Source organism: Doryrhamphus excisus, linkage group LG14 (assembly GCF_037039965.1).
Source record: "Doryrhamphus excisus strain RoL-2023G ecotype Guam linkage group LG14, RoL_Dexc_Guam_v1.1, whole genome shotgun sequence".
Classification (NCBI taxonomy): Eukaryota; Metazoa; Chordata; class Actinopteri; order Syngnathiformes; family Syngnathidae; genus Doryrhamphus; species Doryrhamphus excisus.
Genome location: NC_136370.1, coordinates 3,164,712 through 3,190,685, shown reverse-complemented (window position 1 = coordinate 3,190,685; position 25,974 = coordinate 3,164,712). Strand labels below are relative to the sequence as shown.

General features: G+C 43.4%; 2 protein-coding genes across 5 annotated transcripts in view; both read left to right on the top strand.

Moving 5' to 3' along the window:
- slc4a11 (solute carrier family 4 member 11) overlaps positions 1-20,568 on the top strand; it is a 61,636-nt gene extending 41,068 nt beyond the window's left edge. For all 4 annotated transcript variants that reach the window (XM_058077330.2, XM_058077329.2, XM_058077324.2 and 1 more), the window contains 12 exons: positions 606-690; positions 1,397-1,522; positions 2,319-2,432; positions 4,362-4,494; positions 4,666-4,739; positions 6,283-6,523; positions 6,642-6,748; positions 10,545-10,710; positions 12,134-12,307; positions 14,024-14,219; positions 15,984-16,153; positions 18,735-20,568. In XM_058077330.2, coding sequence (XP_057933313.2) covers positions 606-690; positions 1,397-1,522; positions 2,319-2,432; positions 4,362-4,494; positions 4,666-4,739; positions 6,283-6,523; positions 6,642-6,748; positions 10,545-10,710; positions 12,134-12,307; positions 14,024-14,219; positions 15,984-16,153; positions 18,735-18,801 — 1,653 coding nt within the window. In that variant the 3' untranslated portion in view covers positions 18,802-20,568. The remainder of the gene's footprint in view (positions 1-605; positions 691-1,396; positions 1,523-2,318; positions 2,433-4,361; positions 4,495-4,665; positions 4,740-6,282; positions 6,524-6,641; positions 6,749-10,544; positions 10,711-12,133; positions 12,308-14,023; positions 14,220-15,983; positions 16,154-18,734) is intronic.
- Positions 20,569-22,405: 1,837 nt separating this feature from the next.
- rpia (ribose 5-phosphate isomerase A (ribose 5-phosphate epimerase)) lies at positions 22,406-25,480 on the top strand. The gene is made up of 9 exons (XM_058077673.2): positions 22,406-22,669; positions 23,205-23,265; positions 23,375-23,430; positions 23,509-23,568; positions 23,827-23,891; positions 23,969-24,037; positions 24,096-24,237; positions 24,378-24,477; positions 24,539-25,480. The coding sequence occupies exons 1-9, from the start codon at positions 22,463-22,465 to the stop codon at positions 24,634-24,636; spliced, it is 858 nt and encodes a 285-aa protein (XP_057933656.2). The 5' UTR covers positions 22,406-22,462; the 3' UTR covers positions 24,637-25,480.
- The last annotated feature ends 494 nt before the right edge of the window (positions 25,481-25,974 follow it).

Here is a 25,974-nt window from a genome sequence, read left to right as displayed (position 1 = left end):
TTTGTTTTAAAACTGCACCAAATGTGCCTGCTCTCTTTTATTGTAGACTTGCATCAACCACCTTTGTGGTAAAAGACGTATAAATACATATAAATACATATAAATACATATAAATACATATAAATACGTATACATTTGTCTTTGGTAGCGAATGAGTTCATGATACGTCCCTGCTGATTTGGGTGTGCCCTCTGCTGTCAGTATGAGCGTGAGAGGTTGTTTGTCTCTATGTGGGATAGGCTCCATCATACCCTGCAACCCTAATGATGATAAGCGGCATAGAAAATGGATGAATGAATAATTGAGTAAATATTTCTGACAATATCTGTTTAATATTTACTTGACATTAATGGACAGTTTCTTAATGATGTGTTTAATGAATTGTTTAATGATGTGTTTAATTGCCCACGAGAAGATAAGATGTGTTTAGACGTTGCAGGTGTATCTACTGTGGAGTCCATTAAATGTCTACACACCTGTGACATGCACACATTGTTGTCATGTAGACCAAGCTGGCCCAGTTTGGGTCGTCCTGCACCCGTGGGTCGCTGCGACCTCGCTAACAAGGTCCCCCTGTACCCCCCCCTGCCCCCGTCTGTCCGCAGTGTAAAGACTTCTTGAGAGCGGGCCGGGGGATTTACGAGGACCTGTGCCGCAGACTGCCTCTCTACGCCTCTGACTTCACAGATGGTAGGCTTGACCCGCGTGAATCATCCTGATGATGCTAGCGACCGCCTGCGCCGCAGACCTCTTGTTGGCATCACAACGCCTTTCGCTTCTCAGCATCTTAGCAGCCTGCTGGCTTTATTGACACATCACATGATCCTATTATTAGCTAATCTCTACCGCTCATACGCGCCGCCTGTGTCACCTCGCGCATCAAGAAGCGCTGTGAAGCTAAAATGATACTTTTTTTATGGACTTTTTCACTTGAAATGATGCAGACCCAGTTCAAATCTTAAAGGGGCTCACTTTTGGGGTATTTGGCCAATCATTCACACTCCACATATTCCTGTCCTTTTTCTGTGCACTATAACACCAGAAAACGGCGACAACACTTACAATGTCCGCTGTCCTTGGGATGGCTGTGTCTTCCAGCACATGACATGACGGCAAATAATATGGCTGTAGCTTGGTTAATATACAAGTCACTGATGGAAATGGAACACTGTTGGCCTTTTTTGAGTTTTGGGGGTTTTAGCGTCAAAATAAGTATTCACCATGACGTCCGTTTTTAGCTAGCTCATATTAACTTGTTTTCTCATGCTAGAATGCACAGAAAAGGGATAGAAAAATGTGTTTGTGGATTGGGAATGATGGGCAAAATTTCCCCTTTTAAGTAGCAAATTAGCGTTGGAAGTGAGCTGTGCTTGTGTTTGTCCCCCCTCCCCCGCAGGTATTGTCGGCAATAACAAGACCCTGCTGAAGTACATGACCACCGCCATCTTTCTGTACATCGCAATCCTGCTGCCCGCCATCGCTTTTGGCTCCCTCAACGACGAGAGCACGCGTGGCGAGATTGGTACCAATGTCATTTTAGCACCATAACATTGAAATATTACATTAAACTCTGTTTTATTAATTATGAGAAACAACACAAAATATAATGTTTGAAAATTGTTATGAGGGAATATTAAATATTATGGGAATAATATTGCAAAAACTATGTACAAGGCTCATTTAAGTAGAAAGAAGAAATCATTGAGTCCAAATGGGAAAAGGCTGAAGTTCATACTAGTACCTAGTACTAGTACTAGTACATGTGCTGCTTATATGCAAAAAAAAATCCAAATATTTTGCTTTAAAACATCTTAACTGATTATTATGCAACTTTTTGCAAAGGTTGCAGAAATCTTGAACAGTTTGGTGCAGATCCAGATCAAGGTGCGCTTGGGCACTGATTCCAACTGCCTTGGCGGAGGTCTGTCATTGGAGTTTTAAGACTACTTTGTTGTCGTTTGGAAATGTGTTTTTGTTTTGAGCCGCGAGTTTAGCGAGCGCTAATGTTAGCGACTGCTACCATCACAACATGTTTGGGAGATGGGCTGGAAAACGTGCAGCCTGCAGCCGCAGCGCACGCGCCACACATAAACACACATAAACACACACATGAACACAGAAACGCTGCAGGACGCATACCACTACTTTTGGGAATGAAGAAAATACGTGCACACGTTTATTTTTACGGCTGGATGTTATGAAATGTGTAATAAGGTCTTACGGGGACTTTTGGCTCCTAGCGTCTTGTAAAACCAACATTATGATTTGACCTTCCATGTTTAATACCTGTGTGTGTGTGTGTGTGTGTGTCCGGGCAGACGTACGGAAGACCATCATCGGCCAGAGCATCGGCGGCGTCATCTACTCCTTGTTTGCTGGTTCTCCTCTGGTCATCCCCCTGACCACGGCCCCCCTCGCCATCTTCATCAGCGGTACGTCAATGTCACAGACTGTTAGTGGACAAAAGTATTGGGACACATACCCTGAAACGGCCTTTTAAAAAAAAAAAAAAAAAAGGGGGAAAATATGAGAACATTTGTCGTTTCCGTAGACACGTCCCAACCCAACCACCGTGACGCACAGACCTATGACCAATCAGTCATGTGACCAAACATGAGCTTTGGCAACACAACAACATAATATCCACCCACATGACTCACCTCAGTCGACATTCTCCAAAAGGAACGGTAGACTTCGTCATACGTCTAGATCAGGGGTGGGCAAATATTTTCACTTGTGGGCCGCATTGAGTTAACAAAATGGTCCGGGGGGGCAGAACATATATTTAACACACACTATTTTATTATTATTATTATTATTATTTGTCCAATTTTATCCGTAAAAGTGTAGTTCAGGAGCACTTTAAACATCAACAACATCATTCATTTTACAGTTTTGTTGTTTTTTTTTTACTAAATAAGACATCCGACTGTACGGCGGTTGAGTGGTTAGCGCACAGACCTCACAGCTCGGAGACCGGAGTTTAATCCCACCCTCGGCCATCTCTGTGTGGAGTTTCCATGTTCTCCCCGTGCATGCGTCGGTTTTCTCCGGGTACTCCGGTTTCCTCCCACATTCCAAAAACATGCTAGGTTAATTGGCCACTCCAAATTGTCCATAGGTATGAATGTGAGTGTGAATGGTTGTTTGTCCATATGTGCCCTGTGATTGGCTGGTGTACCCCGCCTCTAGCCCGAAGACAGCTGGGATAGGCTCCCCCGTGACCCTTGTGAGGATAAGCGGTAGAAAATGAATGAATGAAAGACATCCGACTTGCAAGGGGCCGGATTCAAACACTTGGTGGTCCGTCTGTTGCCCCCGGGCCGTAGTTTGCCCACCCCTGGTCTAGATGAACCTTGGAAACCTGAAGACGACATATGTCTTTCTTCTTGGATAGTTTGTCTCACATTTATTTCGGAACCACAAGCTCAACCTTCAGCTGAAATCTCATAAAAACATCGGATAAAAATGTAGTAGATATTTTTTCCCGCACGACTTGCCTTCCCTGGTAAATAATGACATTTCCTCAACACCTTGAACTCGTCAGTGGGTGAATCCACCCTGAAACAAACAGCATCTTCCATGTCGCATGACTTGATCCCCTCCACTGACGTTACATAAGAGCTTGTATCAGCGCCCTGCGGGTCGGGAAGCTCGCACACGTCGCCACATAAACTCTTACAGCCGCTGGTTCTTAGCAGCGGAATTTAAAGCATCCTGGCGGGCCAGCTAGCGTGACTGGGCTCACATTAAATAAAAAGGAAAGTGGTTTTTAGGAGCACAGCTATCATTTTTTTGGGGGGGTTAACGGTGTGATGATCTTGGAAGAGTACTGCTGAGGGAATTTTCAGCAGGACAAAAGCCCCCGTTGGCAAATCGGAGGTTGCGGTTATTAAAAGTGACGCCCTTTAGTTGTTTGTCCTCGGAAATTCCACCGGCATCGTGGAAGAAGGCCTGCTGGGTTTCCATCAAGCGGCACACTTGGTTGCAGTTTGGACCAAGGCCCTTTGGTCCCCTTCCATTGGGGGCCTGAAAGTAGTGCTAAAGTCCCAAGCGGTTATTATCTTTGGGGGTATTCCTGTCTTCACACATGGACCATAAAGGGATGGAGAAACAGATTAGTGGAGCCTAAATGATCAATTCAATGAGAAGAAGACAAAAAAACCAAGGAGAAAGACGTCCTCCATTGTTGTTTACGTAGTGGAATTGATTGACACCGATCAATCAATCAATACATTGTTGATGAAGCTTCTTTGTTGAAGAGTCAGTGATTAGCTTCCTAACAATCCGGATTCCATCCCAGCGTCCCTTTGGAAAAACACCATGGATTTTTTTCCCCATTAAGTCATATGACCTTGCAGTGATCCGAGGAATCTGCGACGACTACAACCTGGACTTCCCGGCCTTCTACGCCTGCATCGGCTTATGGAACTGCTTCTTCCTCATCCTGGGAGGAGTCTTCAACGTCAGCCTGGTCATGAAGCTCTTTAAAAGGTTCTTACGCAATTCTAATGAACATATTCTTAAATGGCTTCAAAGTAAACATCATCTTCAGAAAGCAGGACTCCCAAGTGTACCTAATGATGTGGGTGGTTGGTTACCTACTCCATGACAGCACATTATTTGTCCAGGGACAGCAACATGTCTTTATTTGGTTTTCTTCAGGTCAACAGAGGAGGTGATTGCTCTCTTCATCTCCATCGCCTTTGTGGTGGACGCCGTCAAGGGAACCGTCAAAAGTGAGTGATGATAAGAGAAAATGTATCTTATTGCTCACTTAGCAAAGCCTTCAGTGGCGAGCAGCAGTTTGCTTTGGTCAGTCTAGCTATAAAGCTATGATGCTAACGCGCCCGCAGCATCCTACTGGGACCAGTAGTTGTCATGACAGTGGGGGCAACAATACGTGGGGGCGTGGTCCTCACTGTGCAGAACAAGGGAATCCCTGAGGGAGCCTCCCTCCAGGGACCCCAAGAAGGGTGGGTCTTCTAAACTGCTGTTTGGGGCAAACTACAGTTCCAAACTACCGTCTAGTTGACCGGGGGCAACAACAATAGCCACCCCTGAGTGGATTAAAGCAGCCCCTCTTTAGAGCTGAGTCTGACTCTACCTGGCTTACCAGCTTCCCCACCAGAGAGGTGACGTCCACCTACTGGGGGCCAGCTTCTCCAGCCGAGGTCCTAAGCTGGACGTACGTGGACTGTGGAAATAGTGAACGGCGGGTTTGATTGAATCTTTGATCTGAACTGTTGATAGATGATGTGGAATTAACTTTATTGCCGTGTTGAATAGAATCATATTACTGTTTTTACAGTTTTTGTTTGGATTGAAAGATTCTAGCCGGGCTGCACGGCGGTCGAGTGGTTAGCGTGCAGACCTCACAGCTTGGAGACTCCCACCCTCGGCCATCAGTTTGCATGTTCTCCCCGTGCATGCGAGGGTTTTGTCCGGGTACTCCGGTTTCCTCCCACATTCCAAAAACATGCTAGGTTAATTAGCCACTCCAAATTGTCCATAGGTGAATGTGAGTGTGAATGGTTGTTTGTCTATATGTGCCCTGTGATTGGCTGGCCACCAGTCCAGGGTGTAGCCCAGGATAAGCGGTAGAAAATGAATGAATGATTCTAGCGGTAATAGTCGTCCTAATAATGTTATTAGGACCCAGGCGGGAAGGAATGCTGAGTCAGCAGACAAGATGAGAGATCTGGTATCGCAAATGAAGCCGTCCTGGTCCCGCTCAGCGTCACCACCGCCCACACGGTTTCATTTCCTAAAAGGAGACCATGTTAGGAATGTCATTAATTCATTCATTTGGCGTCGGTTCCCCCACCCCGCCCCCCCAGAATTTTTTTTTTTTCACAGTCGTTCAATTTCCCGGCACCATTAGCATAACATTAACCTCTTAACCGATCGCATGCTTTACTTGATTTCCTGCAGTTTAATGCTGCATCATTTACAACCATGCTACACTTATTTCATATTTTGGTTTTGGTGACTGATGGATATTTCAAATGATGAAATGACTCAAATAAAATGATGCCTTTGGGAGGATGGTGGCATGGATTCATCATAATACACTGGAACGGGGGGGGGGGGTACGATATTCATACGTTTTCTGTTCCAACAACTCGTTTGTATTGCTAAATAATTTCATACTACAGGTTGCCAATAAATAATATGACATATTATCATACAGGAAAGAGTGTAGCCCCACTGATTGATGCTAACAAGTTTTGCAGCGTAGTTGGACTCTGTCCTAACTGAGCTCTGTCCACATGTCCCCAGTCTTCCAGAGGTACTACCACCCGCCGACGCTAGCCAACGCCAGCACGGGGGAGTTGCGGCCCGTGGCGGATCTGCTGGAGAGCAACAAAAGCGTGGTGGCCACGGGGACCACGGCGTCCTCGCTGCTGCACGTCCTGCCCGAGACGCTGATCCACTGCACGCGAGAAAGACCCGTCCTCTGTCTGCTGCTCATGATGGGCACCTTGTGGATGGGATACACGCTCTACCAGTTTAAGAGGAGGTGCACAACGGCTACTACTAGGACTACCATTACTACCGTAGTATACAGTAGTTGGGCTGGTAGCAATACTACTAATCTTTGACTGACCGTCCTCTTGTCTCGTGTGTGCGTCCCACAGTCCGTTCCTGCACGCCAAAGTGAGGGAGGTGTTGTCCGACTGCGCCCTGCCCATCTCAGTGCTGCTCTTCTCCTTCATCGGGTCGTACCTGTTCAGCGACATCGAGCGTCAGTATCATTTCTTCTTTTTTTTGTCTTCTTCAACGCCGTGGTTGTTGATGACGTAGTTCCAGGTCACATGACACAACAGCAGGTTTATTTTGAAACAACATACGACTTCCTGCAAACAGGTGATAAGTAGATAATAGTGTGGAAATATGGGCTAATAACTATAAAAGCAATCTTCACTCGCTGAATGTACTGCAAAAAAGGTCAGTAAGGATAATTCATAATGCCGCCTACAGAGAACATACTAACTCCTTATTTCTAAAATCACAAATACTTCAACTTGCTGATATAGTTCATCTTCAAACAGCTAAAATAATGCATAAGGCTAAAAATAACCAATTAGCTAAAAATGTCACCCAATACTTCTCTACAAGAGAGGAGAAATATGATCTCAGGGAAGAAGTACATTTGAAACACTTGTATGCTAGGACTACGTTAAAAAAAACAAAAAAGTTAAAAAAATTATAATATACATAGATAAATAAAAAATTATAAAATAAAGTTAAAAAAAAACTTAAATCATATTAGGAAAGCAGGAAGTGAACAAATGTGGAGAAATATGATCAGGGAAGAAGTACATTTGAAACACTTCTATGCTAGGACTACATTATGCTAGCCATAGCATTTCAGTATGTGGAATCAAACTATGGAATGGATTGAGTAAGGAAATCAAACAATGCACAACGATGAGCCAATTCAAGAAACAATACAAGCAGTTGATGTTTGCTAAATAAAAATAAAATTAAAAAATTAATAATAACAAAAAAAACCTTAAACTATTTTAGGAAAGCAGGAAGTGAACAAATGTAACGGTTACTGATTGTAAAAGTACCAGATGGAGGGGTAGGATTTAATAAGCTTTGCTTCTTCCTACTCCTTTTGGACATGTGGAACTGGGAACTGATTATGGGATGCACTCAATTGTAATCTGATGCATGTTCAAATGAAATTAAACCATTACCATTACCATTACCATTACCATTACCATTACCATTACCATTACCATTACCATAATGGTGGTGAGTGTGGAACTTTAATACCTCTCTCAGAGCTTCCATGGTGGTTGGTGGCTTTTCTGTTCCGTGGTGTATTCCCACCCCAAGTAGCCTAACGCTCGGGAGGCATACTCAAGTGTAAAAAGGTCATTTTTCAAAAAACTACTGGCCATTTAAGACAATTTAGACCGATCTCGAGAATATTGTGTTCCACGGCTATATATACCTACCAGAGGAAAGATTAGACTCCCGTCCGATATCTTTTTACGTTCTTCAGTAATCAGCAGTAGAACATAGGTAAGTTTCAGGAAAATATTAGTTCCCAACTAAAAAAGGGAAATAAACAGCTTTGTGCAAAGTGATACATTTGAATTGTAACTTTCACTTTTGGTACCGATCCAAAATCTAATCAACTATACTGCAACATAAACAACATAAAAAGGGTTGTTTGAATTTATTTACAAATTTTCACATTCGGTACTGAACTATGTGTGTGCACACGTGTGCGTCTTTGTGCGTTAAAATTCATAAGCATCTTCACGCAACACTTCCATCGAAATGACCCCGCCCTGCTCTCGTCAACTGCACTTCTGCCATCTTGTGGCCGTTTTTATGGCTTAAAAGTGCTCTGAAATATCAAAGCATCATCATCACCTCTTTTTGACTCCATTTTGGCGTACACAGTAAATAAAATACAGTAAGTACATCCTCCCCGGTAATGGCACTGTATTCATCCGGCGAGTGCGAGACGAGGCATTCACTAAATATTTGTGAAGTTCAACCTTTTCATCCATCTTCAATGGATCAAACGTATAACTTTAGCACAAGCTTTCATGCTAATTGCTCACCTTGGAGAGAGCGAAGCAACATTTAACCAACAACAAAGCTATGTGGGGCACACGCGGCCCAGGGAATAGCCAACATACTTCTGCGGCGTCTGCGCTGACGTTTATTAGGAATGTTTGTTATGAATGTTTATCTGTTTTTTGGTGCCGAGGTGAGCCATGAACGTCTGGCTGCGTGTCCTCAGGGGGACATCTCAAGGCCTCTTTGCCCTATAAACCTCACATCTCACCAGCTGATGAAAAACATATTTATTACACGTGCACGCCTCAAGGTTTTCCCCTTTCGCTCTCTCCACGGCGTTTATTCGCTCCTTTCACAGCATGTTGTGTCCTCTTTTGTTTGCCTTCATTTGTCCTCTCCATTCATTCGGCGTTGCCAAGGCGGCAGCTGCTCGCACGGCGAGGGCCAACGCAGAAGACGGCGAAACGCAAAGCGGCACCAAAAGCCCCCAGTTGATTCAAATTGAAGTGCCAGGCCAATTTTCCTCCAGAGACAATCAGTCAAGAGATAATGGAGCCATTATTCTGTTGTCATGTGGCGCTAAATGTAAGCATTGGAGGAGATTTAACAGGAAATGAGACGATGATGGAGAAGAAAGTTATGTGATTAAAGATGGAATCTGCCACAAAGTGAGATTCCTTGCAGATTTATGATCTTTTCCACGTTAAAAGTCCACGAGCGGAACTTTGGGAAGATCATTCACACACTCGTGGGTGTCCAGCCTTTTTCCAGCCAGGATTGTTTGCTACATTGCGTACCGATGCTAGTACCGATGCTAGTACCGATGCTAGCACCGATGCTAGTACCGATGCTAGTACCGATGCTAGCACCGATGCTAGCACCGATGCTAGCACCGATGCTAGCACCGATGCTAGCACCGATGCTATCCCCGATGCTAGCACCGATGCTAGCACCGATGCTAGCACCGCACAGCCCGACATGCTAAACTAGCTGACTTAACCTTCCGCTTGTGTTAGCTTTCTGGTATCATCTCTTATGGTAACGGGTCGGTTTTTACCCATGTATTAAATCAGCTATAAAATACACTAAAACAATAAGTTACCATCAAATTTGCTTCTTATGTCTTGGTTACCTTCTTAGGCTTCCTCATCCATGAAAATGTTGCTATTAATACTTTTGGTGTGGGCGTGTAGGCCTTTTTTTGTCACTATAACCCTCCATTTCTATTTCCAAAAATGGTCAAATGAACTTCTAAAGAATCATTTTAATAAATTGAAGGTTCTTTTGTTACCTTGCTATTACTGATGGATATAGAACATATCTCTTAAATCAATTAGTTTTCTCATTCAGGAAGTAATCAGTAAAGAAACATGTATGGTGTTGGGGTGAATTTTGACCCATATATATTCATGTCAAGAAAAGGTAGAAAAAGTGATTGTTTTCAGCAACAGAACTTTAGTATAAAGTGAAATGAAAAAGCAGAACAGGTCCAGATCTTGGTTCACTGGACTTCTTGACATTCTTTCCATGATCCAAATTGTAAATGTGAAATCAGCCAATCAAATGAGTGAATTCCCCTCCCATGTCTGGACCTTGTTTTTCTGCTGGTATACTGGAAAAGCGGTCCAAATGAGAATCCCCTGAAGCTTCCATGATGAGAAGAGGAGCTGGTTGTCATTGTGTTGGCTAATTGGACACTTATGACTTCAGTTGGGGCTCAAAATATTGCTTTATAGTCATATTATTATTATAACCGGGTCCAAACCCACCCTAACAATACAGTGGTCATAATTTCAAACATACCATTTTAAAATGTAGTAAAAAATATTTTTTTGGTTTTATTTTGTTGAAATAGAGTTTCCTGACAAAGTCAAAAAGCGTTGATGCAATAAACAAATGTTATGGGATTCTTTTTATGCATTAAAATGTAAAACGGGTCGGTGCCGTCGCTAACTCAAGAGGAGGGTTAAATAAAGAAATGTTGATGTGTTCAGTTCCAGTCTTCAAAGTTCACGATCGGCCCATCTTCAACGTGGCTCCCTTTGAGCGCCTGTCGGCCATGAACGTGCTCAGCGCCATGGGCCTGGGCTTCCTCCTGGCCCTCCTCATCTTCATCGACCAGAACATCGTGGTGTCGCTGACCAACGCTCCAGAGAACAGGTACACACGGCGTCGTGTCCCGGTCCCGAATAAACAGCAGCGTGTGGTTGAGATGGGATGCCGATCATCTCAGCCGCCCGGAGCTCCTCCTCCGCTCACCCGTGAAAAGGACCTTTGGGGATCCACTGAGCCTTGATCCCGCCCGGGTAGGGGCGGCGGACAAGTGAACCACAAATGTTGACATCTGAGTCGAGAAGCCTGGCGGCCAAAACAGGAGTTCACATTTGAACCAGCGCGTGTAGCGTCCCTCGTCGTGACGGCCGAGCCGTTCTCGGCTCTTATCTTCTGCATTTTGTCAGAGTTAATTGGATGTTCCTGACGCGGCGGACCTGGCCGGAGGGCCAAACAGCGAACGGCTGGACGCTGATGCCTCTGCAAGAGCACGATAGCCCGCCAAGGCCGCCGGGGAATTTGATGACATGTGGCGCTCGTGTCTACTTGTCATGTAAAAAAAACATGCGGCCATCGAGATGAAAATAAATAGGATAGTCAATATAATCCCATGGAAAACACACAATATAGGAAACATTCATTTTCTACGTGGGGATGCTGGAGCATACAATTAACCTAGCATGTTTTTGGAATGTGGGAGGAAACCGGAGTACCCGGAGAAAACCCACGCATGCACGGGGAGAACATGCAAACTCCACACAGAGATAGCCGAGGGTGGAGTCGAACTCTGGTCCTCCTAGCTGTAAGGTCTGTGCGCTAACCACTCGACCGCCGTGCCGCCAATGCAGGAATTAGCACAAATTTACAAATGATTACCGAGATGTTTTTTCTGGGCGGAAAAAATGCAAACATGTTTTTTGGGTGTTCTTACATCCCTTAGACTGGACTGGGGGGAAGGGGGGAGGCGGGGTGAACCCACATGTACACCAGTGATCCCTCACTAACATGTAAATAAAAAGCCGGCGTAGCGCCGTAAAGGTTGAGGTTGACAAAAAGTGCGTCTTTGGCGTAGAGGATGTGTGGGCGGGCCTTCTTTTATGGAGGAAGAGGAGGAGGAAGGATTCCGTGGAACATCTACATTCAGGTTGCGTTTCAACGGCTAACCTTGAGAAGATTATCTACTTTTTTTCCCCCTCGAGACCTGAGTAATCACGGCTTTTGTAGGCCAAAAAGAACTCACCGTTTTATTTTGACAGGGCGTGTGACGTCTTGACATCACTTTGTCATTTTCTTGACATGTTATGTTTTTAAACGTTATTTAACAACAGAACATGACCTTTGGATTTACTGCTGTTGCTTTCATTTTGTGCCGAGTGCGCCTCATAACACACAGACGTGCCGCTAATATGTTTTTATATGATAATATTATTGTAGGTATGGATGATGTGATGAATGTTCTATTGTCTCTGCTGTGCTGTTTTTAAGGTAAATCCAATCTGTGATGTTTTAAAGCGTGAGCTTGACGTTGCAGGCTCCTGAAGGGCACGGCGTACCACTGGGACCTGATGCTGTCGGGCCTCATCAACATCCTGATGTCGGTGCTGGGGCTGCCCTGGATGCACGCCGCCTTCCCGCACTCCACGCTGCACGTGCGCCAGCTGGCCTTCGTGGAGCAGCGTGTGGAGGGAGGACACCTCTACGAGACGTGAGTCGCACGTGCTAATCAGGGGGGGTCGAAAGGGCGGGCGTACCTTCATCCTTTCTGATTGCCTGATTGCTTAAGAGTCAGAAGAGGTGAAGTTCATCATCTCCCTAAATGACATGAATATAAAAGTATGGTAATTCCACGTCTAATTATACACTTGTCAAGTGTGTTCATGACATCAGTGGGACAGCTGAATGTATGCTAACAACGCCTAGGCTAACGTCCATTTCAGGTCAAGAATAAAAGTAACTTTAACGTATATGTTGCAGTGATGTACAAGTAAACTAGCTGTTCACTTCTCCTTCTCCCGTGTGTTTTTCTTTTTACCTTTTTGTGTTCGCTTGTAGCCTTGTTTTTAGCTCTGAATGAATGTATGGATATTGTATTTGAATGCATCATTTACTTTGTTTTTTACTCAACTCTAGTCTTCATTTCTTTTCTTCACTGTAAAGTGTCTTTGAGTACTCTGAAAAGCGCTACACAAATAAAATGTATTATTATTTTAATTTTAATAATAATAGTATTGACCAGGGTTCAATTCCACCCTCAGCCATCTCTGTGTGGAGTTTGCATGTTCTCCCCGTGCATGCGTGGGTTTTCTCCGGGTACTCCGGTTTCCTCCCACATTCCAAAAACATGCTAGGTTAATTGGCCACTCCAAATTGTCCATAGGTATGAATGTGAGTGTGAATGGTTGTTTGTCTATATGTGCCCTGTGATTGGCTGGCCACCAGTCCAGGGTGTACCCCGCCTCTCGCCCTAAGACAGCTGGGATAGGCTCCAGCACCCCTCGTGAGGATAAGCGGTAGAAAATGAATGAATGAATAATAGTATTATTACTATATAATATTTATTATTATTATTATTATTATTATTATTATTATTATTATTATTATTATTATTATTATTATTATTATTATTATTATTATTATTATTATTATTATTATTATTATTATTATTATTATTATTTAGTCATCAGCACCCAAAGCTTTCAGGAAAATACCAGTTTCCAACTAGTGACGTTTTCCCCTTCACTTAAAATCTGCCCAGCTCTTATGAAGTACGCTTCTGCCACCTTGTGGCCGTTTTTAGGGCTTAAACGTGCTCTGAAGTGGAATGCATAAGTGGAGAGCTGAGTCATCCCCTCTTTTTGCCATAAAATGTAAAATATGTATAAATACTAAGGGTATGGAAAATAATCGATATTAATCGATATATCACTTCGCATTCATCGGGTTTGGCGCCTAGAAGGAATAACGCCAAATCCTTTTTGTAGTTTTCCTTTGCTTATTTGCATCATGTTGAATTGGACCATATTGGATGGCATTGATTTGAACTAAATGATTATCGTATAATGGTATCGCATCATGAAGAGGCTGAATTGTATCGCCAGAAAATTCCATGTATCGTTGAAGTATGGTATCGCTGGCCGTGCATCGAGATGTGTATCGAGTGCTGAGATTCACACCCCTAACAAATACGCTGTTGGGCTGGCCGTTGGGATTGTTCAAATGTCGTGGATGAGTTAGCATTTTCAGTTAGTCGCTGCAAGCGTGCTAGCAGCTAAAAGGTCAAGTGCATGACGTTGGAAGCAGATCGCTTATTTGCAATCAGCCGCCATTGACACGAGAACAAGTGAAGTCAGATTTGTTTTGGACATCAAGAACCTACGATGGAGCGTGTGTTGATTCGTGTGTCGCATGTGGGTGTGGTCAGTATCGTGCAGGTGAAGGAGACGCGTCTGACCTCGCTGGCCGCCAACATCTTCATCGGAGTGTCGGTGCTGCTGCTGCCCGTCCCGCTGCAGTGGATCCCCAAACCCGTCCTCTACGGCCTCTTCCTCTACATCGCGCTCACCTCCATCGATGGCAACCAGATGTGCGACCGCATGGCCCTCCTCCTCAAGGAGCAGGTGTGTCTTGATGTCTGCCCATCAAACGTTTGACCGCATGCCCGGTGCTGGACCAGGACCAGAACCCGGTCCAACTAAATTTGCAAGTCTGATCTGCACAGTAAAATCGAAGTACAGGAGAACTTTGGTTTTCCTCTTTAATTTGGTCCAAAGGCGAGACGAAAAGCGACACGTACAAAAAATTAATACTTTTTTCTCCAAAGAAACAACATAAATCCTATTGGTCCATTTCAGACAACCAAACTATGAACAAAAACACATTATACAAAATATGTAATACAGGTTGACAGCCGATGCGTTTTAGAACAACCACAGCTTGTTTACAAGCTTTTCCAGCTTCATCTCTGCCCTTGCTAGCTCCCGCTTCACAGAGAGAAAAAACATCAAAGATTGTCTAATCGCGAGAAGAGCACTCACTCTTGTTGTCACTTAAAAAGGATTGGAAACAGTAATCCCTCCTTTATCGCTGTTGTATACAGTAATCCCTCCTTTATCGCAGTGGTATACAATAGTCCCTCCTTTATCACGTTGGTATACAGTTGTCCCTTCTTTATCACGGTGGTGTATAGTAGTCCCTCCTTTATCGCGGTGGTATACACTAATCCCTCCTTTTATCGCTGTGGTATACAGTAATCCCTCCTATTTTGCGATGGTATACAATAACCCTTCCTTCATCGCGGTGGTATACAGTGATCCCTCCTTTATCACGGTGGTATACAGTAGTCCCTCCTTTATCGCGGTGGGATACAGTAATCCCTCCTTTATCACAGCAGTATACAGTAATCCCTCCTTTATCGCTGTTGTATACAGTAATCCCTCCTTTATCGCAGTGGTATACAATAGTCCCTCCTTTATCACGTTGGTATACAGTTGTCCCTTCTTTATCACGGTGGTGTATAGTAGTCCCTCCTTTATCGCGGTGGTATACACTAATCCCTCCTTTATCGCTGTGGTATACAGTAATCCCTCCTATTTTTCGATGGTATGCAATAACCCTTCCTTCATCGCGGTGGTATACAGTGATCCCTCCTTTATCGCGGTGGTATACAGTAATCACCCCTTTATCGCAGCGTTATACAATGATCCCTCTTTTAGCGCAGCAGTATACAATAGTCCCTCCTTTATCAGGGGGCTATACAGTGATCCCTCCTTTATCACAATGGTATACAGTGATTCCTCCTTTATCACTGTGGTATATAGTAATCCCTCCTTTATCGCTGTGGTATACAGTAATCCCTCCTTTATCGCTGTGGTATACAGTTTCCCTCCTTTATCACAATGGTATACAGTGATCCCTCTTTTATCACGGTGGTATACAGTAATCCCTCTTTTATCACTGTGGTATATAGTAATCTCTCCTTTATCGCTGTGGTATACAATAATCCCTCCTTTATCGCTGTGGTATACAGTTTCCCTCCTTTATCGCGGTGGATTGGTTTTCAGGACCTCCTGGGACATTGTTACACACAGAAAGCTTTTCTTCACCAGAGTTCCATCTGGGGGATCTAGTGAGCCACTGATCCCACATGACCCCGATGCGAGCAGACTCTAAAGACGTTTGTCTTTTACATTTCAAATTGTTATCTTGACATTTATTTGCACGTTGATTTTCAACCGCGCGATCTGCAAGTGGAGACATTTCCCCACGAGTTCCTTGAGTGCTTCCTTAGACGACAGCTGTCAGGGAAAGGACCTGGGGGAAGATTGTTCTGGAAGCGACCTTGATCTTCTTCTCCTTCTTCTCCCCCACCTTTACTTCTGCAGACGTCTTACCCGCCCACCCACTACATCCGCAAAGTGCCCCAGAGGAAGATCCACTACTTCACCTTCCTGCAGATGATGCAGCTGCTGGTGCTGTGCACTTTTGGCATGTACCCCATCCCCTACATGAAGATGATCTTCCCTCTGGTCATGATCCTGCTCATCCCCATCAGGTCAGATCTCAGACACTTTTAGAAGATACGACCACACAGCGGTTCAGTTGAACATGTTTTGTTTTAAAAACACCACTGATGCTGAAGCTTCTCTGATGTTTGAGAGCAGCAGATGTTTGCTCTGCATTATGTATGAACATATACACGTGCATATATATGTACTGTATGTATGCATACACGTACAGTTGTGGGACAGTCTTCTCCCCCTTCCTGATTTCTTATTTACATGCAGTTTTTCCAAGAAGCGAGATCTATCAGTCTGGAATAGATTATAAAATAAGAAAATGTACCTCGTACCAACAGTAAAATATGGTGGTGGTAGTGTGATGGTCCAAGACTGTTTTGCTGCTTCAGGACCTGGAAGACTTGCTGTGATAAATGGAAGCATGAATTCTACTGCCTGAATTTAGCATGTCTGACCATCTCAAGCTGAGTCCAACTGGGGTTCTCCAGCAGGACAATGAATCGAAACACACCAGTAAGTCCACCTCTGAATGGCTGAAAAAAACCAAATGAAGACTTGGGAGCGGCCTAGTCAAGGTCCTGACTTACACATGACCTTCACAAGGCTTCAAGCTGGAAAAGCCTCCAATGTGGCAGAATGACAACAATTCTGCAAAGATGAGTGGGGCAACATTCCTCCACAGCGCTGGAAGAGACTCACTGCAAGTTATCACAAACGCTTGATTGCAGTTGTTGCTGCCAAGGGCGGTCCAACCAGTTATTAGCTTTTTGTGTTGTCATGGACTAATATTTACTACATTTGTTTGATGATCTGAAACGTTCAAATGTGACAAACATGCAAACAAATTAGAAATCTGGAAGGGGAAAATACCTTTTCACACAATTATATGTATGTATGTTCGTATGTATGCATGCATGTATGTACGTATGTATGTATGTTTATACACACATGTACGACGTGTAGAAGGGGAAGGGGAAAAAAAGTTTTTCACACAGCTATATGTATGTATGTATGTACTTACATATGTACGTATGTATGTACTTACATATGTACGTATGTATGTACGTACATATGTACGTATGTATGTACGTACATATGTATGTACGTACGTATGTATGTATGTGTATGTACGTATGTATGTGCGTACGTACATATGTATGTATGTATGTTCTTATGTATGTACGTATGTACGTATGTACGTATGTATGTATGTTTATACACACATGTACGACGTGTAGAAGGGGAAAAAGTTCTTCACACAACTATATGTATGTATGTATGTATGTACGCATGTATGTACATACTTATTAATGTACGTACGTATGTATGTACGTACGTACATATGTATGTATGTATGTATGTATGTATGTATGTACGCATGCATGTATGTACATACTTATGAATGTACGTACGTATGTATGTACGTATGTATGTACGTACGTATGTATATACGTACGTATGTATGTACATATATACATATACATACATACATACATACATACATACATACATACATACATACATACATACATACATACATACATGTATGTATGTATGTACGTACGTACATACGTACGTACATACATACGTACATACATTCATACGTACATACATATGTACGTACATACATCATACATACATACATACATAGGTACGTACATACATGTATGTATGTTCGTATGTACGTATGTATGTAGTATGTATGTATGTATGTATATCCACCCATGTATGACGTGGATGTATATCATTGCATATGCAGAGCCCTCTCCTCCACATACATACGTACGTGCATACATACGTACATACATTCATACGTACATACATATGTACGTACATACATGTATGTATGTTCGTATGTACGTATGTATGTAGTATGTATGTACGTATGTATGTATGTATGTATATCCACCCATGTACGACGTGGATGCCCTCTCCTCCACATTGTCAAGTGCAGTCTTGTTTTCTAAATGAGGAATGAGGAAGAATGAGAAATGAGGATTTATTTGCACTTCAAACGCACCTTGACGTTTCATGTACACACACGGTACTTCATTAGGTACACATGCACAATATGATCAGATACCATAGAAAAATATGCTCTTGAAAAGATAGCAATTCTCAGTTTGGATTCATTTTTAATGTTGTTGATTTCGTTAGCGGTTAGCTTGGCTGGCTTGTAGCTCATTATTTCTTGTGTGCATGCGACTCGTTCAGAAGGCGTGCAGCCCACCTCCGCCAAAGTCTTCTTCATCTTAGCAAGGCATCGTGGACAGTTGTATGCTTCCAACCTTTTCTCCATCAGGGCATGCTTTGATGAGTTTGCTATGGAACAACACTTGAGCATGCAACTTTCCCATCTGGAGTTCGAAGTCTGGACCAAGCCCACTAGACCTTGAGCAGTGAGCTAGAATGGAGATGGCTTTGGCCCGTGACCTCACAAAGGGACAACAACACTCCAAAGAATTGTCAAAAGTGGACGCTGTTTTTGCCGAATTTACTTTTTCTTGATGTTTGACTTCCTGTTGCTGTCCCAAAACCTAGTCCACGTGGCGTATCGCGATGATGTCACATGTTTTTATGTCTTGTTGTAACTTGGAATCATGTGTGTGTGTTCAGGAACAGCGTGCTTCCTCGCATCATTGAGGCCAAATACTTGGACATCATGGATGCCCAGCACATGTAGCTACAGAAGAAAGGAGCGCCGCATGCAGTACAGACATTCGGAATCCAAGAAGGGCAAAGAAAAAAGATATTTTTCAATGCAAAAACTGTGCAGTCATAAAGGAACTTGGAAAAAAAAATAACAAAGCAACCATTTTTGTATTAGAACATTCCGCTGGGGAAGCAGAACGCTGCACCAGAGGAAAGACTAAAGAGGAGTGGATGGACAGAATCTCCACGGGACGTCCAACGGACAGCCCCTCCCCTCCAATGCAGTGTGTCCATGTCTGTGTGCTAGCTCGTGGCTAAGTCCTTGAACTGCTCGCTAACGCCGTGTAAGTACGAGCTCTGCCAACGCGGTGGAATGGCGGCGTGTCACATGACGTCGTGTCACGTGACACCGCGCCATTCACCGTGGGACGCTTTAGTCACGTGACGTACTTACACCGTGTTGGTTCGTTGTTAACTACGTCTCCATGGAGTACGACTGGACTTTTTTTTCTGTGTTCTTCTCACTGTGCTCTTTAACATTCCATGAAGGACGCGCGTCTTCTTTCCATTCCAGACATTTCTCCTGCTTTCTGTCAAAAGACCATTTTATTGGGAAGAAAGCGTTCAAAGCGTTCCAACACTGTCTGCAACAGGGCTGCGCCATTTTAGGTCCTCCGCATATTCTAATAATACATCGATTATGAACTTGTTCGATCCCAGCCATCTTTCAGAGCACTGGCCGTTTTAGGAGATGTTGACTGTGACTTGTATGGCTGTGGAAACATGGAACCAACCAAATGAAAGATTCCATTCTTTAGTAATCAGCAGGAGAACATAGGTAAGTTTCAGGAAAATATCCGTTTCAGACTAAAAGGAGAAAAACAAGATGCACTTCAAGCCTAACTTTCACTTTGACACCGATGTTTTCCTTTTGTGACATCTCAAATATCTAAAAAACTACAACGCAACATAATACAAAAAAACGGTTTCACATCAGAATCGTTTATTTACAACTATGACACATTTGGAATTAACGGTGTGCACGTTTTTTTTTGTATTTTATAATATTTTATGTTCATTCATCCACTCAAAGCTTTTGTCACATTCCAAAAAATGCCCAACATTTTCCCAAAATTCCACAATATTCACACCAAAAATTCCCATGGACACACCACACCATACCAACTTTATTTAGAAAACACTTTAAGCTAAGCTAAGCTAAAGCTTAGTGCTGAAAAGTAATATTAAATATAGTTACCAATCACGACAAAAAGCACTTGCATACAGTAGTCCCTCCTTTATCCCATGGTATACAGTGATCCCTCCTTTATCGCAATGGTATATAATAGTCCCTCCTTTATCACAGTGGTATACAATAGTCCCTCCTTTGTCACAGTGCTATACAGTAATCCCTCCTTTATCGCGGTGGATTGGTTTTCAGGTCCTCCTGTAGTTACAGCGATATTACACACAGAAAGCTTTTCTTCACCAGGGTTCCATCTGCGGGATCTAGTGAGCCACTGATCCCACATGACCCCATTGTCCATGGGAATATCCATGGAAATTTTTGGTGTGAATATTGTGGAATTTTGGGAATATCTGGCATTTTTTGGAATGTGACAAAAGCTTTGAGTGAATGAATGAGACAGCTGGGGTAGGCTCCATCATAGCCGTGCCCGGATTGGATTGAGCACCAATAACCCTGTCGCTAAGTTAAATGCATAGGGACGGGTTTAAGTACTAAAGACGCCTCACACACGTACCAGGCATATTTTCAAGGCTCGTGGCTCCACTGGATACTAGCTTGGGGGAGTCAGAAGAAGTCAGAAGTGTAGAAATTATGACTAACTCAGGGTGAATGAGATGTGTTTTCGGGGGAGGGGGGGGGGTGCACGAATGGGCGGGATTTCTCACAAATCGTTTTTTTGGCCCCCAAATCTGTAAGACCATGAAGGCCGATGCGGTGTTAGATCCTTTAGCATCCTGGTATACTTCCACTTTCCATGAAGGACGCGCGTCTTTTCATTCCATTCCCGACCTTAGCCCTGCTTTCTGTCTGCTCTATAAAAACGGGTGAGGAGGTGAAAAGTACATTAAAAAAAGCTATATATTGTGTAATGATTTAGAATGGCAGCACAAACCAAAAGATGTCGTTCAATCATCAGATGCGTATATTAGAATATATTATTGCTTTAGGTTGCATTGAGATTGAAATATTTGTCTTTAGTAAATGCTTATCTTATCTATGAAGCTTTACGTTGCCCCACGTGGGGTTCATGTCGGTGTTACATGTCACAGTGCAACACACACATCATATTTGTGTGTCCGTACCAAATGTCCCATATTGATTTGGATTCCCAAAACTAAGATTTGCAAGCTTCTGTTTTGTTTTTCATACGTAAGAAGGCGTGGTCGTCGATACCCAGCAATACCGTGTCGAAAAGCTCAGCGAGAAGGCTGGGAGTATTTTTTAACACGCATAACTTTTTTCAGCTCCCTCGTGCAGCTCGAGATGCGAGAAAGATGTCCAAGCTTAAACCGGGCGTCTCGCGAGACATTTGCATAATCCTTGGACCGAGGCCTTAAGTCTCAAGGCCTCGCTGGCAGAGTCAGAGTCACATGTACAGTTTCAGATGCAAAACGTTGACTTTTTATCTTCTTGTTTGTTTCTGACTTACACTAATGTGACCGTGTTGTTGGTGGTGGTAGTTTCTCTGTACGGATCATTCTGGAATAACGGCAAGAGGACACGCCGACGCTTTTGTTTGTGCCCATCCCCCCCAAATATGACTTAGTTGGAACATTCCGTAACGTGCTGTTATGTTTTCTTTTTCTTTCAGAAAGCCTACTTTTCTAACCATGAATGTAAGACGTGTGGGTTTTTATATAGCGTACTAATTTAGGTGTCAAACACAATCTGTAATTTTGTCTAAAAGATCAGCTATATTTGTAAGCTGTGAGATGTAAAAAGGAGAAAAAACAGAATGTGTTGGTTTATTATAGTATATAAATAAATAAATATATATATATATATATAATGTACACTGAAGAAGAGAGACTGTCTCAAGCTGTTTGCCAAATAAAAAGTAGTAGATGTAAAAAAATGTTTGGGTTGTTTTGTTCTCAATAGAAATGTCTCCATCGTTTTTTTTTGTATTTTAATGTATTTATAATGTATAAATATGGCTCCCTCATCAATAATTGATGGCACTCTCGGCAGTAAGGAAATACAATAACACTAGACATGATCTTTCTATCAAACCTTAATGCTAATGCTATTTTTGTGACGCCCTTATTGGCGTATATAAATTGGCATTTTATTCCTTTATTGCAATGTTCATGTCATTATTAGCAAATCAAAAATTCATATTATGTCGCTAAACTGCACGCGTAATACATAAAATTGTCTTCTTGCGCCACCTTTAGGCGAGCATATTGACCTCCCTAGCTTTATAAATTGACAGCAATGTTTGTAGAGTGTCACTGCTTCGCATAAGTTCAGTATTTGGCGTTAAATTAATTTACAAGCATTCCGTTTGAGAATGAACAGACATCTCCATTGTCTTATTGTTGGTTGTCAACAGGCGTCTCCACTTCCGAGTTGCTTTCTTGCGCCTGCGCAAAGTTGGAAGTCACATGACACGCCACACTTGTTGCTTCCGGGTAGAGAAGGCGGGTTTTTGTGAGTGTGAATGGGCCGGGTCGCGAGGCTTCGGGGGTGGGTCACCTTCTCTAAACTCCCGCCTGGATCCCTGACAGCGTCCACACTGTTCTCGGCGCCTCTCAGAAGCCGGAACCGCATATTCACGTCGCCCCCGTGTGCTGCTGCTCGTTCTGCTGGTATGGCGGAGGAGGCGAAGAAGCTAGCCGCATACGCCGCGGTGGACAACCACGTCCAGGTAAGATGTATATAATGATTGTCTTTTCATTCATGTCCACGGTTTATATTACAGTTGTAGTGAATGTGATATACACATTCACCTCTCTAGCTACGAATCCACGCTATGCTAGCATAGTTAGCCAAACCGCACGCTGTGCTACTTTGGTAATGCTAGCTTGTTTTTCTGTGAGGTAATTGTTATCAATACAGGCTGCTGTCATCTAACACACACTGAGGTGACAAACCCGTGAGATAGTAGATAAATGTTAGTTTGACCTTTGACCGGACTCGAAAGTGACAACATGGCTACTTAAAACTACAAAACCGTGTTTTTCAAACACCATGCAATGATTTTGCTTGCCCTCATTAAGCTCAACCAACTGTGAGCTGAAGCCTACACCAGCTGACTTTGTGTGAGGAAAAAAGGGCAGGGTAGCCATTCCCACCTGTGGACAATTTCCTGTCTCCAATTAGCCAAAAATGCATTTTTATGCGAGGAAGTACCTGAAAGAAAGCACATCAACTTTAAACCGTATTTGTTTATTGTCCCACAGAACAACCAGGTGGTCGGAGTGGGCAGCGGGTCCACCATCGTCTATGCGGTGGACAGACTAGGTGAGGGACTCCTTAATGGAGATGTTTTGTCTCCCTCTTAGTGTTTGATTGTGTGCAAAACAAGACGGGATGAGCTGGACTCTACGGTGTATTCGTGTGTTTCTTATAGCGGAGAGAGTGCGCCAAGAGAAGCTGAACATTGTGTGTGTCCCCACCTCATTCCAGGTCAGTTTTGACATTTGGAATTCATCTATTTTCCCCCAATAATTGCCTTTTAAGCCTTGTTTCCTTGTTTTCCGTCAGGCCCGTCAGCTGATTCTGCAGCACGGTCTGGTGCTGTCTGATCTGGACAGACACCCTGAGGTATATGACTGCTTATCTGTGCAAATTAATGGAGAATACCACAGTTATTCGGGACTACTGGACTAACAACTGGACTAAATAACAGCTGTGTTATGCTGCCACCAAGTGTCACGTTAGCCAGCGTAAACCAAGTACTGCTAAAGCAGTTCTATAGTAGTCCTATAAACCTTTTGTGTAATCAAGAAATGTGATCTTTCAGGAGGAAAAAGGAACATTAGTGCTCTTTGTTCTAACTGGTTTCTGCTTAATTCTAACCAGCTGGATGTCGCCATCGACGGAGCAGATGAAGTAGATGCAGATCTGACGTTAATTAAAGGTGGAGGGTGAGTGTTCCACCTTGCAGACTGCAGAGCCTCCGCCCCTTTAATCGACTTCTGTGTCGTCGTCCTTTGTCGCTCAGTGGGTGCTTGACTCAGGAGAAGATTGTAGCAGGCTGCGCCAAACATTTCATCGTCATCGCAGATTACAGGTTTGTGTATGAGTAAACAAAGCGCGATGGCAGCTTAAAAATCTCCATCTCCTCCCAGGAAGGACTCCAAGTCTCTGGGCCAGCAGTGGAAGAAGGGCGTTCCCATCGAGGTGGTCCCCATGGCCTACGTCCCCGTCTCCAGGAGGATCGTCCAACACTTTGGAGGGGAGGCCAACTTAAGAATGGCTGTCAGTAAAGCTGTAAGTTCTATGTTTTTGTTATATGTCGTGTTTGAACAGTTTTTCTGTATGCGACTCTCCCGTTTGGACATCCCGAGAACTTTGTGTGTATTTCGGACACTGATTGTCACGAGTGATCTGAGTGTCTTTGTGGGCGTCAGGGTCCCGTGGTGACAGACAACAGTAACTTCATTGTGGACTGGAAGTTTGAGGGCGCTCAGAAGTGGAAGGACATAAACCGTGCCATCAAGATGATTCCAGGTGAGGCTCTCCGCGCTTTACGTTTGCCGTGCTCCGTGTGCTGAGGCGTGTCCTCTCTCAGGGGTGGTGGAAACGGGACTCTTTGTGGGCATGGCAGAGCGGGCCTACTTTGGCATGGAGAATGGAAGCGTGCAGATGCGGGATGCTCCGGTCAACTGAGGAGTGAAGACTCGGCATCTTCTTTTGAAGGACTTCTCCGTGGAAGTGGACACGTCTCATAACCGCCTTTTGAGTCTGCTTACGGTGCAAGTGTCTCATTAGTTTTTCCCACTTGACACTGTGTGGTCCCATGGAATATTGAGATTTATTATTGCCAGAATTTATACAATACATGCAAGACGTGCCTCCACAATATATCTGCAGTTGTATTAAGAATGAAGCCATGAAGAAAACAAACGATACCGGTGATCATGTTATTATATGTTGTGCTCAGGAGAAATTATGGATGAAAAATGGATCCTATTTTCTATAAAACAATCACGTAGCCGAGAGTGAAGATTGGAATGCGGTTGTGGCTCAGTTCGGGTTTCATCAGCACTTCCTGTCTTCCAACTCGCTGAATGTGTTTTCAACACATGCCTCGCTCAACTCGTGCCTGTCAAGTCTACATGCGTTTACGTTTTACACTTGTTTACACACTCAGCCGTGTGTCACCATGCTCTTTGCAACGATGCTGCTTCATCGTGTCTTTTCGATGGACATTTTGGACTTCATCTCACGTCTCATTACTGTTTTACTTTAAGTGCTGTAAATTCACGCAGAGTCCGCAAGGTGCTCAATATATACTGTATGCACCTGTTTGCTTCCAGTACATGTTGGTATGTTACACAAACTATCATGTTTTGAACCAGCAACTGAATTAATTCCTCTTTGACAGTGTGACTGTGATTATCTTAAGTTTACTGTTTTTTTGCAATGCAAATAGATGACCAAAATGTGCCTCTGTTGCAATTCTGTGTGTTCCATTTCATTTCGAAATAAAATAGAAAACGATGAGGAAAAAGTTGAGTTATTTATGATCCAGATGAATGTTTTGGTATTTTTGTACTCCTGGGTGGTTTTAAAGAAACTATTTGGTTGCCATGTGCCTGTGCTGCCACATGGAGGCGCTGTGAAGACAAACGTCATTGCAAGTAACCGGTTCAAGCTAATCCGTTCACTGGTTTTAATCCAGTCCTACAATTTGGTTATTTCTTGCATGCTATATCGTCATCCGAAAAAATCGATGCTTACATATCCATCCGTTTATTGTGCTTCGTGTCATTTAAATTGTATTGTATATTTATTTCAGGCTAATAACACTACTTGTTTGCGGGTCATTGTATTTCCTGTTTAGCCTTGTACCAGGAAGAGGAAATGCAGCCAAAAGTCACTTCTGCAGCCACGTTGGTGATTTTGCGTCAGCTGACTTGACAACTACAAATGATTGACAACAGCACAAACCAATGGTGTTAGTAAATCGAGACCGAATAGATAAATATCCAACTCGTCTGATTG